General features: G+C 39.8%; 1 protein-coding gene across 2 annotated transcripts; it reads right to left on the reverse strand.

Moving 5' to 3' along the window:
• Window positions 1-1,429: 1,429 nt before the first annotated feature.
• Window positions 1,430-15,093, reverse strand: LOC5513388 (nibrin). Of its 2 annotated transcripts, XM_001633643.3 has the most exons (18): window positions 14,939-15,093; window positions 14,805-14,852; window positions 13,990-14,072; window positions 13,216-13,364; window positions 12,959-13,044; window positions 12,737-12,813; window positions 12,113-12,216; window positions 7,085-7,202; window positions 6,600-6,793; window positions 6,209-6,300; window positions 6,032-6,129; window positions 5,625-5,698; window positions 4,855-5,465; window positions 4,342-4,574; window positions 3,427-3,591; window positions 2,945-3,061; window positions 1,645-1,694; window positions 1,430-1,510 (listed from the first exon to the last, which is right to left on the reverse strand). In XM_001633643.3, the coding sequence occupies exons 1-18, from the start codon at window positions 14,985-14,987 to the stop codon at window positions 1,474-1,476; spliced, it is 2,385 nt and encodes a 794-aa protein (XP_001633693.1). In that variant the 5' UTR covers window positions 14,988-15,093; the 3' UTR covers window positions 1,430-1,473. The 2 variants fall into 2 exon arrangements, with proteins under 2 accessions (XP_001633693.1, XP_048577039.1); XM_048721082.1 differs by lacking the exon at window positions 13,990-14,072.
• Window positions 15,094-15,707: the final 614 nt, after the last annotated feature.

Below are 15,707 nucleotides of genomic sequence, written 5' to 3' on the forward strand. Positions count from 1 at the left end.
AACCTACTCAAAATCTATTTGGCGGTTAATTTGCGAAACGGGTACCTACTAGCAGAGGTCTCTTTGACTTTGTATTCGTTCGCTGTCAAAGGGACTGTACAGGACCCGAAATGATCCCAGGACCCGAAACGATCCCAGGACCCGAAATGATCCCCAAAAGTACCCCAACTGATCCTCGGACCCGAAACGATACCGAGGAGTCCCCGAAATCAACCCCAAGGAATTGCGGTAATGGACAAAGGGAAAGCAGAAGAAATACTTGAAGCATAATTAAGGGTTAACAGCGACTCGATTTCTAAACAATGTGACTTAAAAATATTAAATTTCAACACAATACTTCTATTTATTACATTGCCCGGCGTTAAACCCATAAACAGAGTCTGAAACAAATACACAACTTTTAATTGCTACCGAAAGAAATACAGCATGTATAAACATAGCACAGCTTTGCTCAGATCATTAAAACTTTTGACCTTCCATCACACTCTAAACATTTTGCGGTTCCGACACATGACTCTGGCACTATAAATCTCATTTCCAGTAAACATCACCCATAAAAATTAATATTCATTCGACAACCTCAACATGTATTTCACCACGAAATCCTTGTTCACACGAGCAAATATTTACCGACACATTTTAGGAAGCCGGTTTGGACGAGAAGATGGAATAACAAAAGCACACTGAGTAATACACTCGAACAACCCTTCTACTACCGACGCAAAATGAGGATGTGGCTTTTGTTGAAAGCAATATTATGTGAGTTTTGAACTTCCTCATGTAGTCGTGCGTACACCCCGGCATGATCTCATGATATGATAGGGCTTTCATTCACCGAAAACAAACATGCCAAAAAATAACTTTAAAACATTTCGCTTCCTATCAAAAGCAGAATGTCCTATCTTTAAAGACTTTCTTTTATGGCTTGTTATGTATAAAATGATTTATCCACGCCGGGTTCTTCAAATTACTATCACAAAGAATTGTTAGTTGACCCCAATTTCTGACTCAACCACTGTATTCCCCAGCAGTCGTATATTAAAATCTTAATACTATAGTTTTAGTTCATGTAAATTCCCTTTTAATAACACAAACAAAGCTAAATGTTACATATGTTTTTAAAACTGAAAGCCAATCCTTACACATTCCTTTAGTTGTCCATTACTGTAATTCCTCGGGGTTCATTTCGGGGACTCTTGGGGATCGTTTCGGGTCCCGGGATCAGTTGGGGAACTTTTGGGGATCGTTTCGGGTCCTGGGATCGTTTCGGGTCCTGGGATCATTTCGGGTCCTGTACAGGACCAGCCAGTCAGCCCAGCGAATACAAAAAAAGAGAACTCTGCTAACGGGTACGAAACGTGTTGCTAAGGTAGTGAAAGGGACAGGTTCGTTAAAATGGGAGAAGACATCTATTCACACGCAAGCCCAGTAAATTAATATATAAGTTTATTCTGAAAAAAGACCTTTACAAAACTATCTCTTTTTTCTGGTTTTCTTTTCAGTTTCCATTCTGTTAAGAAACAGAAAAAAAGTATTAGCCAGAGTTGATGGCTTCTGGGAAAAGGCAATAAGACGTCAAGCTGGTGAAATTTGTTCTCACACAAAAATCAAAAGAATAACAGGCAAAACAAAATGTCTACTCACAAGAACATCTGTTCTGCTTGTCTGTCTAGTCTTTCTTGTTCTGCATCAACCTAATCAAGCAGAAAATTAATGTCACAATATTAATCATAGAACATTAATTAAACACATCGCCTCTGGAACAGCTACAACCACAATGATGGCCCTGGTCCATATAGGCTAACAGCTTTCTGAATTTTTATCCGAATATCACTTGTGGGAACTTGCTTCTCATAATGCACTAGTCAATTGAAACCCCGGCCCCCCGAACCCCAGGACATAGCGGGCATTTTTAATTTTCTCCCTCCCCTGGGGGAGATAGTGCTGTTACACCCCTATTGCCCTGGCGTATGGAACACTATTTTCTAGATTTTCTACCACAACCACTTCTGCTAGTGCATCTCAAACCAAAATTGTTAAAACTATCCTTCAACGCTTCAAGACTCAATGATCCTACGACGTATAAAACAAGAACGGCAAAATAATCGATACACCAATCGTCATTCGAAAGCTGCCGTAAGGTTTCGCGTTACCAGCCCGGCTAAAAATCCCCATTAATAAGGAAAAAAGTTACTGCCCCCCCCCCCCCCCCCCCCCCCGGGATAAATGTAGCTGTACAAAAGCGTAATTTCACAGCCATGTCCCCATTACTCCCCCGTTATTGTCCCGGGGGTCGGGGAGGGGGGTGGTTTCAATTGACTAGTGCATAAGCCACACAGATTGGTCATTGTTAATGGGTGTCATCAAACATAAATCTTGTCCAATTTTTGTTTCCTCACCGACAGAGCAAAAAAATGGCAAGTTTTCCCAAAATAAGGTCTGGTTAACTTCTGTAAGCTTGAATTTTTGCATAGAGGTTTCTTATGTTATGTAAACCAACATATCAAAAAGTATTTTTTTACTTATGGATTCGTCTTCAAGATATTAGGCTTGAAGTGCAATTTTCATATGTTCAAAGTATGAGTTCTCCTCGTTTTTAGGGAGAAGTCCGGCTCTGATCAGAAATTAAGCCAACTTTGCTCGCTAACATCTAAATTTCATATCTTCTAAATTTCTTTCAAATTTGAAATTAAGCTTTTGGTCAGAGAAACTCCTTGTATGTGCAATCTTGGGCTTATATATTGAGAATTGGAAAATTTCATGTCATTTTTTTGCTCTGTCGTCCTCACCATGGTAAGGGTGTTTTAACAATAAATCACATCAGGTCTTTTTTTGTTTTTCACCATAATATCTCTAAAGTGGGTGTCGATAAATCCCACCCAATTTTTGTGTCATCAATGATGACATGTCATTAATGATAAATTACACTTGCGACGTATCATACCTCTCTTGCTTCAGCAAACCATAATTCCTGCTCCACCCCAGTCTGGCTCTCAAACACTGCAAGATCACTGCCGCCAATAAGCCTGGGAAGCACGCTGTCCCGCCCCGGGTACCATTGCTGTCACAATAACGAGGTAACAGGGTTAAGACCATGTTAAAGGGATTCAGTCAGCCGCTCCCTAATTCTTATTCCTCTTTGCACTATTTACAAATAAAATAAAAAAATAATTATCCAAGAATATCTTTATCATTGGCTTACCTTAATTCATTGTCTGAGATTGCCAAAGATACCAAGGTAATGTATGCCCCACCCCACCCAATGTTGCATTAATCAGTCCTTGAATTTGGAGAAATACAGTCAAGGTTGAAAAACATTGTGATGGGGGAGTATATTCTATCTTACTTGAGTTGACAGAGAAAAAACAGCATAAGTGACACACATTCTGAAGTTTAAAGACTCTAGCGTTCTTTAGGGGGACTCACCTTTTTGAACTTCTTGAAGTTCCTGGTATTGCCATCTGCCGAGGGAATAGCTTGCCCGGGTTCACGGGGTCTCCTCACCACAAGGGATGCTTCTTCTACAATCACAAGGTTCCTCAGTGGAGAGGCGTCTTCTTCATCTTCTTCGTCACCTTGCTTGAGGGATAGCTTATCAGGTAGGCGTCAATTAGTATCACAAGGGTAAATAAAAATAAATCAACATACCACAAACATTGGTTGCATACTTTTTTTTTAGCAGATAAGAGAAATAGTCAGCAATCATTAGCATGCCTAGTAAGCTTCTGTTTCCCATCATCTCCTAATACAGTAATACAATGGTAACAGGCCCGTACCCAGGGGGGTGCAGGGGGTGAGAATGCACCCCCCCACAACGGTCGAAAGTCCACTATCGGTTCTCAATAGATGTGCTTTTTGTAGACAAAACTATAAAGCATAAGCAAGGTCACTCTGGTATGTCACCAATCCATGTCACCAAGTCAGACTATTTTGTAGCAAAATCCGACAATAAACGTCCCTTGGAGATACTGCGAAGGCATAATGAAGTCCCTTCTTGTTCTTGCAAGGGTGGTCAGATTTTTATCAGAGAACTCCCCCCTCCCCCAAGAAAAATCCTGGGTATGGGCCTGGGTAATACTGAGTGTATGGCCAGTGTTGGCAAGTGCAATTTGCTGGACAAGTGACGGGACATGATGCCAGATGCTGTCTTGCCACAGATCGATGAAAAAATAAAACCTTTCACTTAAAGAGCCCTTTCTGAAAAAGAAACTTACTCATTTGTAAAAAAAGCGCTTTTTGTTACTGTTACTTTGCCTTCGAAAACTGGAGCATGCACAAGTTTTTGTCACCCAAAAAGTCACATGATTACTTAGTTCAAATAGTCCATCAGGTTTCATTTACCTGTCTTGGGAGCCTCGCAGAGAGGAAACCATCAGGCAATTGGCAACTTGTACCATTAACTATTGATGGCCTGGAATCTATAGTTGTCTCAGCTTGTGGTGTCTCATTATCATCGTCTGACTGACGGCTTAGCTGAGAGGTGATTTCACTTTTATAGTCGGACCTTCTTGTGCGTTTGTGGACAAATGTGGATGGCAATTCTTTGACACTAGCTGTCTGTCTCGGGAGATTTTCTATGATTGACAAAGGCAGGGGGTTAAAACAAGGAAGGTCTTGGAAGATGTGATTGGCAAGGGGTATTTTACAAGGTAGAATTTAACAAATAAATTATATATTAGTTGTAATTGCAACCAGGGTTTCACCATCCAAGGAACCACCATTTAGTTATGTAACGAAATCTGGGGAGAATATGACAGACATTTACAAACAAGTTAAAAATGCAAGTTTATTTTCTAGTTGCAGCTATGTCAATCACCATTACATAAACAAGACATGCAGCTTATTTTCACTAACCTTCTTGAAAGCCGTTTTTACTAGCTTCTTCATTCCGATTTCTTTTACATGGGTTCATATCCTCTGTCAGTGACCCATTACTCTCCAATCTTGCCCTCTTAGCAGTCTTCCACTCCGACACTGATTCAACATTTGACTCTGATAGCAATGAGCTTCCTTTTCCACCATGTTCCCGCACGGAACTGTCACACTCAAATTCCATACTTTCAGGCACTGCAAACTTAATATCATCACTAGTATTCTTAGGTTTTGAAGGGTCAAGTTCAGGGCTTTTGTTGGAAGCCTGTTGAAAGTGGTGTTGGGAGTTTTCCATACTTTGTGCATGGAAAACAGAGCGAGATGTGTCAAACTGGGTCTCTGCGATTGGGCTAGCCTTTATTGTTGGCCGTTTTTTCCAGTGCAGAGTTTCATTGAGGGGAGTGTCAGATACCAATGCATGCTTTACTGGTGTAGTATCCATTGTGCTCTTGTCTTTTCCTGGTGATGTGCTGGTTTGGTGTACTGTTGTGTGGGGGGCTTGACTATCTCTCTGAGTCTCAGCTATGATTCCTGTTGGCTTTTTATCGACTGGTGATGTCTGTGTTTGCGTTTCAAGCACTGTTTCCATCACACTATATCACAAAATGAGAGCATTACACCATTTAGTGTTTAATTTGGTGATTGACAAAAATAGGAAACTGATTTTTGGGTATTTGGGCATTGATATACTGTTTTTGGGAAAAAAACACTTTACATTTTTAACAGTTTGCCACACTCATTCTATTACTCACCTTGTCTTGGGTTCTGTCTTGGCAAAGCCAAGTTTATTGGAATTCCCTTTCCATGGCATTATAGGTTTCTTGAACTATTAAAAAGGAATGTAAATCAGTTTGCAGATTCTTAGGCTTATCAGAACAATCCATGCCCCTCCAGCTAACGCTCCTCTGATTCCATCCCATTGAACCAGAAAAATTGTAATGGCAGCGCAATCTGTGACGTGGTTTATGCTGCATGTATAAATACAATGCAAGACTGCACTGTTGTGCGGCTGTGTGGTTGTGTGGTTGTGTGCCTGTGAAAAGCGAATATTGAGTCTCTTAACTAAGATGAATAAAGAATATCACTAAAAGCATTATGTTTAGAAGGTTTTTTTTAATTTTCTAATATGCACTGGAACATTTCTTTGTAGCATAAATACCTGATCATCTGTGGCCCTGTGTTGTGAGAAGACTTGGGAAATCTCCTCTGGTCCAATTTGTAGGGACTGACAGACAAGGTTCTGCGTCAACAGGGGAACTAAACAGAAACATGGCATAAATCGTATCAGACCTCTGCAACTGTCTGGACAGTTGGGCAAAGAAAAAAAAGACAATACCTGCTTCCATGTTTGGGTTACAGTATGTGGATAATGACACCTGAAGAATGGCCAGACCAAGCTCAGACTCAGGAATCGGGCGCATTCGATGCCTGCAGTATTTAGATGTTAATAGCAAAAAATTGAGATTTTTACAGAAGTGATGCTTGGTGAAAAATATTTACTCAAAAACAGTTTATATTCAGGGTGGTCAATTGCTGAAGAATTTGTACAACTCTTAAAATACTTCAGTAATGCTGTGAAAATAATAGTAGTGAAGTAGTAGCCCAAATAGCACACTTTTTGAAGCCTAAATAGTTGGCAATCTCCTGTCCAGGGGAAATTCTAAAATACAGTACCTAAAGGAAATACATTACACTTGAGGAGATTGACATTGTGATTGACCAATCACCTTTTGAGCACATCCATGGCTTGTCCAATGAACTGCCTGGTTGCAGGAGCAAGTGATTCCCTCTCCTTGGCATCAACCATCATGACGCAGCAATTGCTTGCCACCAGGTTCTCACTGTCTACAAGGCAGTCTGCTGACTCGTACAGAGATGTTCTACCACCGCACTGCTCCACTGCCTCAAATGTCCTCTTGTACTGTGAAGAAGAGATAAACAGGTTCACGCCAATCAGCTTGCTGCTATTGCATGTGACTATACAGGTCTTCTGAGCGATTCAGACATTTGTGTGATTCCATGTTTTATGTGAATATCTCCAAGTAAGAATTTTTAAAACTCTAGCCATTCGCATATACCCATTGGGTATTCTAAACTCCAACATCTACCTACCCTCCTGTGCAGGAGCTTTAATGCTTTCTTCCACCATTTTTTTAAAGTTTGTGGGTATCATTTAAAATACATTATTCATTACATTTCTATTATCTTTTACCTGTTTTTTGCTGAGAAATACAAAATTCTTTCCACTAAAAAGAGACTTCCTATCAGGGTTGGGCAGGAACTTCTCTCCATCTGATTTGATAGTTTCTTCCTTTATTGGGGGAAGATAACTTAAAGAATAACAAAGCACAATGGTTTCAATGATTGATATTAATACTTTAGTAAAAATCCACTCACATACTATCATAAATCTTTCAATTTGATTGGCTCCCGTACTCACTATCTATTGAGCCATAGATAGTACATGCCTCGTTGACTATCTATTGACCATAGAAAACTCAAACTCGTAGTCTAATTGTTAAATACGATACAATAGTCCAGAATAAATAATTAATAAAATCTCTTTAGTAAACTTTACATTTTTGGGGTGTTTATATATTATGCAGTGTCAATAAGCATCAATGCACAACAAATTGCAGTATAGACTGGACAACATTCAGTCCTTGAAGCACATTATTACTGTGTTTTGATATAAAAATTCCATGTTTCCAGAATCAATATGATTGGATTACATTTTGTTTTTGGCATCTATGATTGGAAATTCATTTAAAACAGTGATCAATTCTAAACTGGAAAAAAAACCTATTAAGTGGAAACATCTTACTGTCCTTACCCCGTACGCAGTTCTGCTCAAGGTTAAACCAATCAGCTACCGAGCTATGATTTGGGGTTTGCACGGCGCAGATCTGCGCGGTTTGAGCCAATCAGACGTTATAGATCTCGGTGACATCAAGGAGGTGTTGACATACAATAACCAGACTACTCTGTATGGCATAAATATCTGGTTATTACATGTCAACATGGGGTAAAGCCTTTGTTAATTCTCAAACAAAAGGTAAAACAAAACCTCTGAAAGTCTGAACAAAAACACCTTCCTTTGACTAAATACAATAAGCTAAAAAGGAGCGACATTATTTTCACAGGTCCTCTTTTATTATTATAGTTTCTCAAATTGATACTTTTTGTGTTTGATATGTGTATTATTTTTAGCTTACTTGAAGGGTGCTAATTTGGCGGGATTGTTTTGGCGCGTTAAGAACAGTGTTCTCAAATACTGGAACTTCCTTCGTGTATCTCCTCCTTAGAGTTAATCGATTAACTCCAATATAATGCCTTCCTTATTTTCGGAGTTTATGATATTTCTTTGAATACCTTGTATCCCAGAAGAGTCCTTGCGTTATTTTCCAATTTCAACTGAAAGCTTGGCAAGCCTTAATCAGCCACGGCGGACTTGTTACTTTGCTTTCGTTGTAAATGCGCATGCAACCATACAAATATCCATCTTTGGTCGCTTAATAGTAAACTCGGAATGATCAAGCCGGCTATAACGCGAGGCAACGCGAGTTGGAGTGCTTATCATTGCAAGTGATCACAAGACACAAAGCGCAGTCCTGCGCTTGCATTAGCCAATAATGATACAATTATTCACTTCCTTTAGCGCAGGACTGCTCATGTATCAGCGAATCCCGTATTTAGCGTGATATCGGAACCCACGTGAACTGCTACCTAGCGCCTGGTTAATTAACCTGGTTAATCTACTCGGCTTAGTTTCGTATTTTAACTCAAACATATTGATTAAAAATAAACTTCTCACTACATCCAGAGTACTTTTCAATTATCTGTTAAGGACTCGCTTATTTTGAGAAATTTCGGGCTCGTTATGAAAGTAACGCGAAACGGCAAAACTTGAGCGCAGCCCTGCGCTCGCATTAGCCAATAATGATACAATTATTCACTTCCTGTTGCGCAGGACTGCTCATGTATCAGCGAATCCCGTATTTAGCGTGATATCGGAACCCATGTGAACGTCTACCTAGCGCAGAGCAGCTTATGCCCTTGTACCTGCCACTTGGTTAATCTACTCTGCTTAGTTTCGTATTTTCAATCAAACATGTTGTTTAAAAGTAAACATGTCTATAGTTATGAAAGTGATGCGAAACGGGAAAACTTGTGAGTTAATTAAGAGTTTCGCGCACGACTGCACCGTTTTGTGCTTATCTTTCAAGATATTTTTTACTTCATTGTTAGCAAAGCGGCAGTTATCTTATCAAATCAAAAATAACAATAGTATGATAAAGCCGGCTATAACGTGAAGCAACGCGAGTTGGAGTGCTTATCATTGCAAGTGGTCACAAGACACAAAGCGCAGTCCTGCGCTTGCATTAGCCAATAATGATACAATTATTCACTTCCTTTAGCGCAGGACTGCTCATGTATCAGCGAATCCCGTATTTAGCGTGATATCGGAACCCATGTGAGTTTCTACCTAGCGCAGAGCAGCTTATGCCCTTGTACCTGCCACTTGGTTAATCTACTCTGCTTAGTTTTGTATTTTCAATCAAACATGTTGTTTAAAAGTAAACATGTCTATAGTTATGAAAGTGATGCGAAACGGGAAAACTTGTGAGTTAATTACGAGTTTCGCGCACGACTGCACCGTTTTGTGCTTATCTTTCAAGATATTTTTTACTTCACTGTTAGCAAAGCGGCTGTTATCTTATCAAATCAAAAATAACAATAGTATGATAAAGCCGGCTATAACGTGAAGCAACGCGAGTTGGAGTGCTTATCATTGCAAGTGGTCACAAGACACAAAGCGCAGTCCTGCGCTCGCATTAGCCAATAATTATACAATTATTCACTTCCTGTTGCGCAGGACTGCTCATGTATCAGCGAATCCCGTATTTAGCGTGATATCGGAACCCATGTGAACTTCTATCTAGCGCAGAGCAGCTTATGCCCTTGTACCTGCCACTTGGTTAATCTACTCTGCTTAGTTTCGTATTTTCAATCAAACATGTTGTTTAAAAGTAAACATGTCTATAGTTATGAAAGTGATGCGAAACGGGAAAACTTGTGAGTTAATTACGAGTTTCGCGCACGACTGCACCGTTTTGTGCTTATCTTTCAAGATATTTTTTACTTCACTGTTAGCAAAGCGGCCGTTATCTTATCAAATCAAAAATAACAATAGTATGATAAAGCCGGCTATAACGTGAAGCAACGCGAGTTGGAGTGCTTATCATTGCAAGTGGTCACAATACACAAAGCGCAGTCCTGCGCTTGCATTAGCCAATAATGATACAATTATGTGTACTCCCCAGAGCAAAGCAGCAACACTCATAAAATAAAGAATGACTGACAGTGATAATAAGTTTGTTAAGCACTACGTTTTATGATAGAGCTTCTCGACTCGAATACTCTGGATTTTTAATCAATGTGTTTGAGTTAAAATACGAAACTAAGCCGAGTAGATTAACCAAGTGGCAGGTACAAGGGCATAAGCTGCTCTGCGCTAGGTAGAAGTTCACGTGGGCTCCGATATCACGCTAAATACGGGATTCGCTGATACATGAGCAGTCCTGCGCAACAGGAAGTGAATAATTGTATCATTATTGGCTAATGCAAGCGCAGGACTGCGCTTTGTGTCTTGTGACCACTTGCAATGATAAGCACTCCAACTCGCATTGCTTCACGTTATAGCCGGCTTTATCATACTATTGTTATTTTTGATTTGATAAGATAACGGTCGCTTTGCTAACAGTGAAGTAAAAAATATCTTAAAAGATAAGCACAAAACGGTGCAGTCGTGCGCGAAAGTCGTAATTAACTCACAAGTTTTCCCGTTTCGCATCACTTTCATAACTATAGACATGTTTACTTTTAAACAACATTTGAAAATACGAAACTAAGCAGAGTAGATTAACCAAGTGGCAGGTACAAGGGCATAAGCTGCTCTGCGCTAGGTAGAAGTTCACATGGGTTCCGATATCACGCCAAATACGGGATTCGCTGATACATGAGCAGTCCTGCGCAACAGGAAGTGAATAATTGTATAATTATTGGCTAATGCGAGCGCAGGACTGCGCTCAAGTTTTGCCGTTTCGCGTTACTTTCATAACGAGCCCGAAATTTCTCAAAATAAGCGAGTCCTTAACAGATAATTGAAAAGCACTCTGGATATAGTGACAAGTTTATTTTTAATCAATATGTTTGAGTTAAAATACGAAACTAAGCCGAGTAGATTAACCAGGTTAATTAACCAGGCGCTAGGTAGCAGTTCACGTGGGTTCCGATATCACGCTAAATACGGGATTCGCTGATACATGAGCAGTCCTGCGCTAAAGGAAGTGAATAATTGTATCATTATTGGCTAATGCAAGCGCAGGACTGGGCTTTGTGTCTTGTGATCACTTGCAATGATAAGCACTCCAACTGGCGTTACCTCGCGTTATAGCCGGCTTGATCATTCCGAGTTTACTATTAAGCGACCAAAGATGGATATTTGTGTGGTTGCATGCGCATTTACAACGAAAGCAAAGTAACAAGTCCGCCGTGGCCGATTAAGGCTTGCCAAGCTTCCAGTTGAAATTGGAAAATAACGCAAGGACTCTTCTGGGATACAAGGTATTCAAAGAAATATCATAAACTCCGAAAATAAGGAAGGCATTATATTGGAGGTAATCGATTAACTCTAAGGAGGAGATACACGAAGGAAGTTCCAGTATTTAAGAACACTGTTTTTAACGCGCCAAAACAATCCCGCCAAATTAGCACCCTTCAAGTAAGCTAAAAATAATACACATATCAAACACAAAAAGTATCAATTTGAGAAACTATAATAATAAAAGAGGACCTGTGAAAATAATGTCGCTCCTTTTTAGCTTATTGTATTTAGTCAAAGGAAGGTGTTTTCGTTCAGACTTTCAGAGGTTTTGTTTTACCTTTTGTTTGAGAATTAACAAAGGCTTTACCCCTGTTAGCATGTAATAACCAGATATTTATGCCATACAGAGTAGTCTGGTTATTGTATGTCAACACCTCCTTGATGTCACCGAGATGTATAACGTCTGATTGGCTCAAACCGCGCAGATCTGCGCCGTGCAAACCCCAAATCATAACTCGATAGCTGATTGGTTTAACCTTTAGCAGAACTGCGTATGGGGTCAGGACCCTAAGATGTTTCCACTTAATAGGTTTTTTTTCCAGTTTAGAATTGATCACTGTTTTAAGTAATTACTTCCTGTAGTCTTGTAATGGTCTGTTCTCCTCAGAAGACTTGATCATTTCATCCACAAACTCAGGAGTAACTATAGGGCAACAACTGGCAAGAGCCTGGATGACCTGCAAGTATTAAAGCCAATGTATCAGTGACATATCAGTGTTATAACAGAGAAAGTCATGATAGCTAAGTAACATAGACATCACTTCCAAAGCCAGAGGACACAGATTCAGTCAAAGAACAATTCAGCTTGAGGTTCTTTCAAAGCTTGGCTCCTGTACCCACAGTAAAAAATGGCTGGGGATACTGGCAATCTTCAGTGACAATTTAATTAAAAATCATTGTCCATATCTGCCAAGATGACACATACAATCTCTATCCACACCCTGGGGCCTTCCATTTCCAGGGGCAGATCTAGGGGTGGGCCAAACAGGTTCAGAACCCCCTATTTTCAGATATTTGGCTTAAAAATATCCACAGAATCCGCCCCCCTTTCCTGAAACCCTTGCTTCACCCCCCCCCCCCTTTTTGGGACTCCTGGATGTGCCCCTGATTGCATTTAGCCAACCCTGCTATGGGCTACCTTTGACCCTAGAGATTGTAGCCATGAATCCCTATTATAGCTCTTTGCAAGGTACATACCTTAACAGTGAATGTTAATCCCTCCATGACTAGATGTGTTGTACAGTCACGACGCCACTCACTCAACAAATGTCCTCCTATTCAAAGAATAAACTTAACATTGTTATATTTCATTCTAACAGGTATCCAAACCTTTTACTTTAAAAAGTAAATTTGGTGGTTGTGTCCTGTACATCAGTATTTTATCAACTTTATTTTAGTTAGGGCTAAAATTTTCCTCACCTAGTTTATGGATTTGTTTCTTAAGTATTTTCTTCTTGTTTGTGTCCAGACAAGAAGTAGCGAACACAGTTTGTATGTAGGAAAGTCTGCAATGGGAGAGAACACGTAAATAGGTATTGTTTTGAACTGAGGAAACATAAAAAAATCTCAGAAAACATTGTTGTAATTGAAGCCTGGTAAAATCTAAAATTTTCTCATGTATAAAATGGAAATAAAAGGAAGAAGTATTGTAACACTAAGATGACACTCAGACATACCTGTAAGAGCTGTTATGTGTTCCAAAGAGAATGACATCTCCATTCGCTAGTTGGCAGCTACCACCAGACTCCAACTTTGTTCCGTTAACAGACACACCATATTTGGATGTGTCTCTGACAGTGACCTCCGGTAACTTGCTTGTGTCTCCCTGCAAAAGTGACAAAGCTAGAAAGCAAGCCAATCAGGATGGCCCTAGCCACCATCTCCCCCTTCCTTATGAGTAAAGAGTAAAAAGGGGTCTCAATCACAAATCATGGACTTTCTTTTACAGATTCTTAAAAATGAAATATCACAATTAATTTTGCAGTGTTTAGGCCAAGAAAAATAAACAAATGTCTCCCATCCGGATTTCTAAAAAAATTTAAGCAGACAGACGGCTTTTTTAATTTATTTCTTTATGCCGATGACGAGGTGTATTTACACTCTTCCCAAGAGATAGAAGGAGTTTTGTGTGATTCTGAGGTGAAATATTAAATTTTTACAAATAAACACAACTCACAAGTCATATAGTACCGAAACTACATTTTTGGTCCTTCTGCAATGTTTTCAAAATCGGTAGCACAAGTTATTTCTTGTTTTATAGGCTTTTGGTTAAAAATAACAAATAATAAAAATATTAAAGCGGCCCAAAAAAAGATGCGGGCGGGGAAAAAAAAACATTTGTTTATTTTTACTTGGCCTTAGTTATAAACATTGCAGAACAAGCTTTAGATAACTGGGAAGCAACTCTGGACTTAACTGGGCATTGCTGTTATATAATAAGGACAGCTCACCAAGTCTGAGATATTGAAGCCGATTGTGAAAACTGCATGCTTGCGGCTGATTGAGGGATCCCCATTTATCAAGATTTGACAATCTGGAAAATTCAACCTATTAACTTGAATAGATATATTGCATACCTGTCAACTCTCCCACATTAGGTGGGAGTCTCAAGATTTTGGACCCACTCTCCCCTGTTAAGCACCAAATCTCCCGCTTTTTGGCGATTTTTATCGCTTCCAGAAAATTATTGTATAGAAAATCATCATCATTTTGCCTATTTTCTATTAAAATATTTAAAACAATAATTGCCTTGCATAGCACAATTTATCTAACACCTTCATGAGATCTATAAGTGGATTTGTCTGTAAGAGCTTTCTATACAGCAAACAAATGCAAGGTAATACCATCTCCTCCCCCCCAAAAAATAAATATACACCACCCCTCCCCCCTATGGGCAGAGCAAGATGGCCATGAAGGTGATTTCTACAGAAACAAAAACAACCGGTTCACAGAGAACTGTTGTTAGATTCTAGGTTTGCTATTTCTTTGGGGAATGCCAACTACGAGTAAGTACGCAGCTGCTTTGTCTCCTATTATCTTTGCTCTACAAAGGAGTTCTTTTGTCTCTATTCTTCTCGTTCTTTGTGTCGAGGTGCGGATATTGTTCATTTGCCAAATCAAATTGCAGCTTGTAAGAGCTGCGTACTGACCCCTAACTACAGCTGTCTTTCCCCCCCCTTTCCCTGGGCTATATACTATTAGCGTTGAGAGTTGAATATCCGTTGTTCCTCACGAGATGACTGACGACATAACAGTTCTTATTCACCTTTTCTCCCGACGACATACTCTTTATCTACAATGAATCGTACAGTCCCTAAAAGTATAACACAATCAAGAAGAGGTTATTATATTCCAATGGCGGGAATTCCAATTCAGAAAAGATTTATCAACTGAGTTTACCTTGATTAATGTCCTGCGCTTTGGGATCAATAGGTGTAAGCTCCCACATGGCAAGTTCCAAGGAAAAGCGATAAAATTCAGTTTATTTCATGCAGGGAATAGTAGATTTTACGGTAGAACTTCGTTTCCATCACCCAGGTTGCCCTTGGTCGTGAGAGAACTGGGAACTAGTCTACGCTCGGTTACGAACTTATCACACGAACGGCGGCGAGTTCCGAGCCTTTTCCCGAAAAATTCGCTGAACCAAAGACTGCCAAAAATACAAATTACGTTCACATGAAGACGTAAATCGTCGCTAGAACAACCCATATGGATGCGTTTTTGCTAGGAGTGGTTTAATATTAACAGCACTGGCTTGATAGTCTTGGATGTACGAAAAAGGGCTGTCTGAGTTATGGAACCGAGCACATTGTTAACTGCAGGCCTCGTTTCCAAAACTCAGATTGACCTTCTCTCACTTTTACTTACTTTTATTGGGGCTTGAAATTATAATGGTAAGTCTATTCATCCAGGTGTTTTTTTTTTAGATTTTACTGTTCATTTCGAATTCACGACAGCTAAAACTTACTCATATCTCATCCACCAATATTGCATTAGGTTGCCTGAAAGTCTGATGAGGTTTGCCCTTATGGCGTTGCGTTACCGGGAATACCTATTAGGTTCGCCACTAGCCCTAATTGCGCTGCCTGGAATATTGAGGAGGTTTGCCATTAGCCCTAAGTGCGTTTCATTTGCCCCCCCCCCCCTTATTTGCGTTGCGTTGCCGGAA

The sequence above is a fragment of the Nematostella vectensis genome, chromosome 13 (assembly GCF_932526225.1).
Source record: "Nematostella vectensis chromosome 13, jaNemVect1.1, whole genome shotgun sequence".
Taxonomy (NCBI): domain Eukaryota; kingdom Metazoa; phylum Cnidaria; class Anthozoa; order Actiniaria; family Edwardsiidae; genus Nematostella; species Nematostella vectensis.

What these genes read in the sequence shown, in the direction of transcription:
- LOC5513388 (XM_001633643.3), bottom strand. Translation starts at nt 14,987, where the DNA reads ATGTGGGAGCTTACACCTATTGATCCCAAAGCGCAGGACATTAATCAA. An exon ending in AGCGCAGGACATTAATCAAG is followed by an intron (nt 14,853 to 14,938) that starts GTAAACTCAGTT and finishes TTATACTTTTAG; the next exon opens with GGACTGTACGATTCATTGTA. An exon ending in GCTTCAATATCTCAGACTTG is followed by an intron (nt 13,365 to 13,989) that starts GTGAGCTGTCCT and finishes TCACTTTTGCAG; the next exon opens with GGAGACACAAGCAAGTTACC.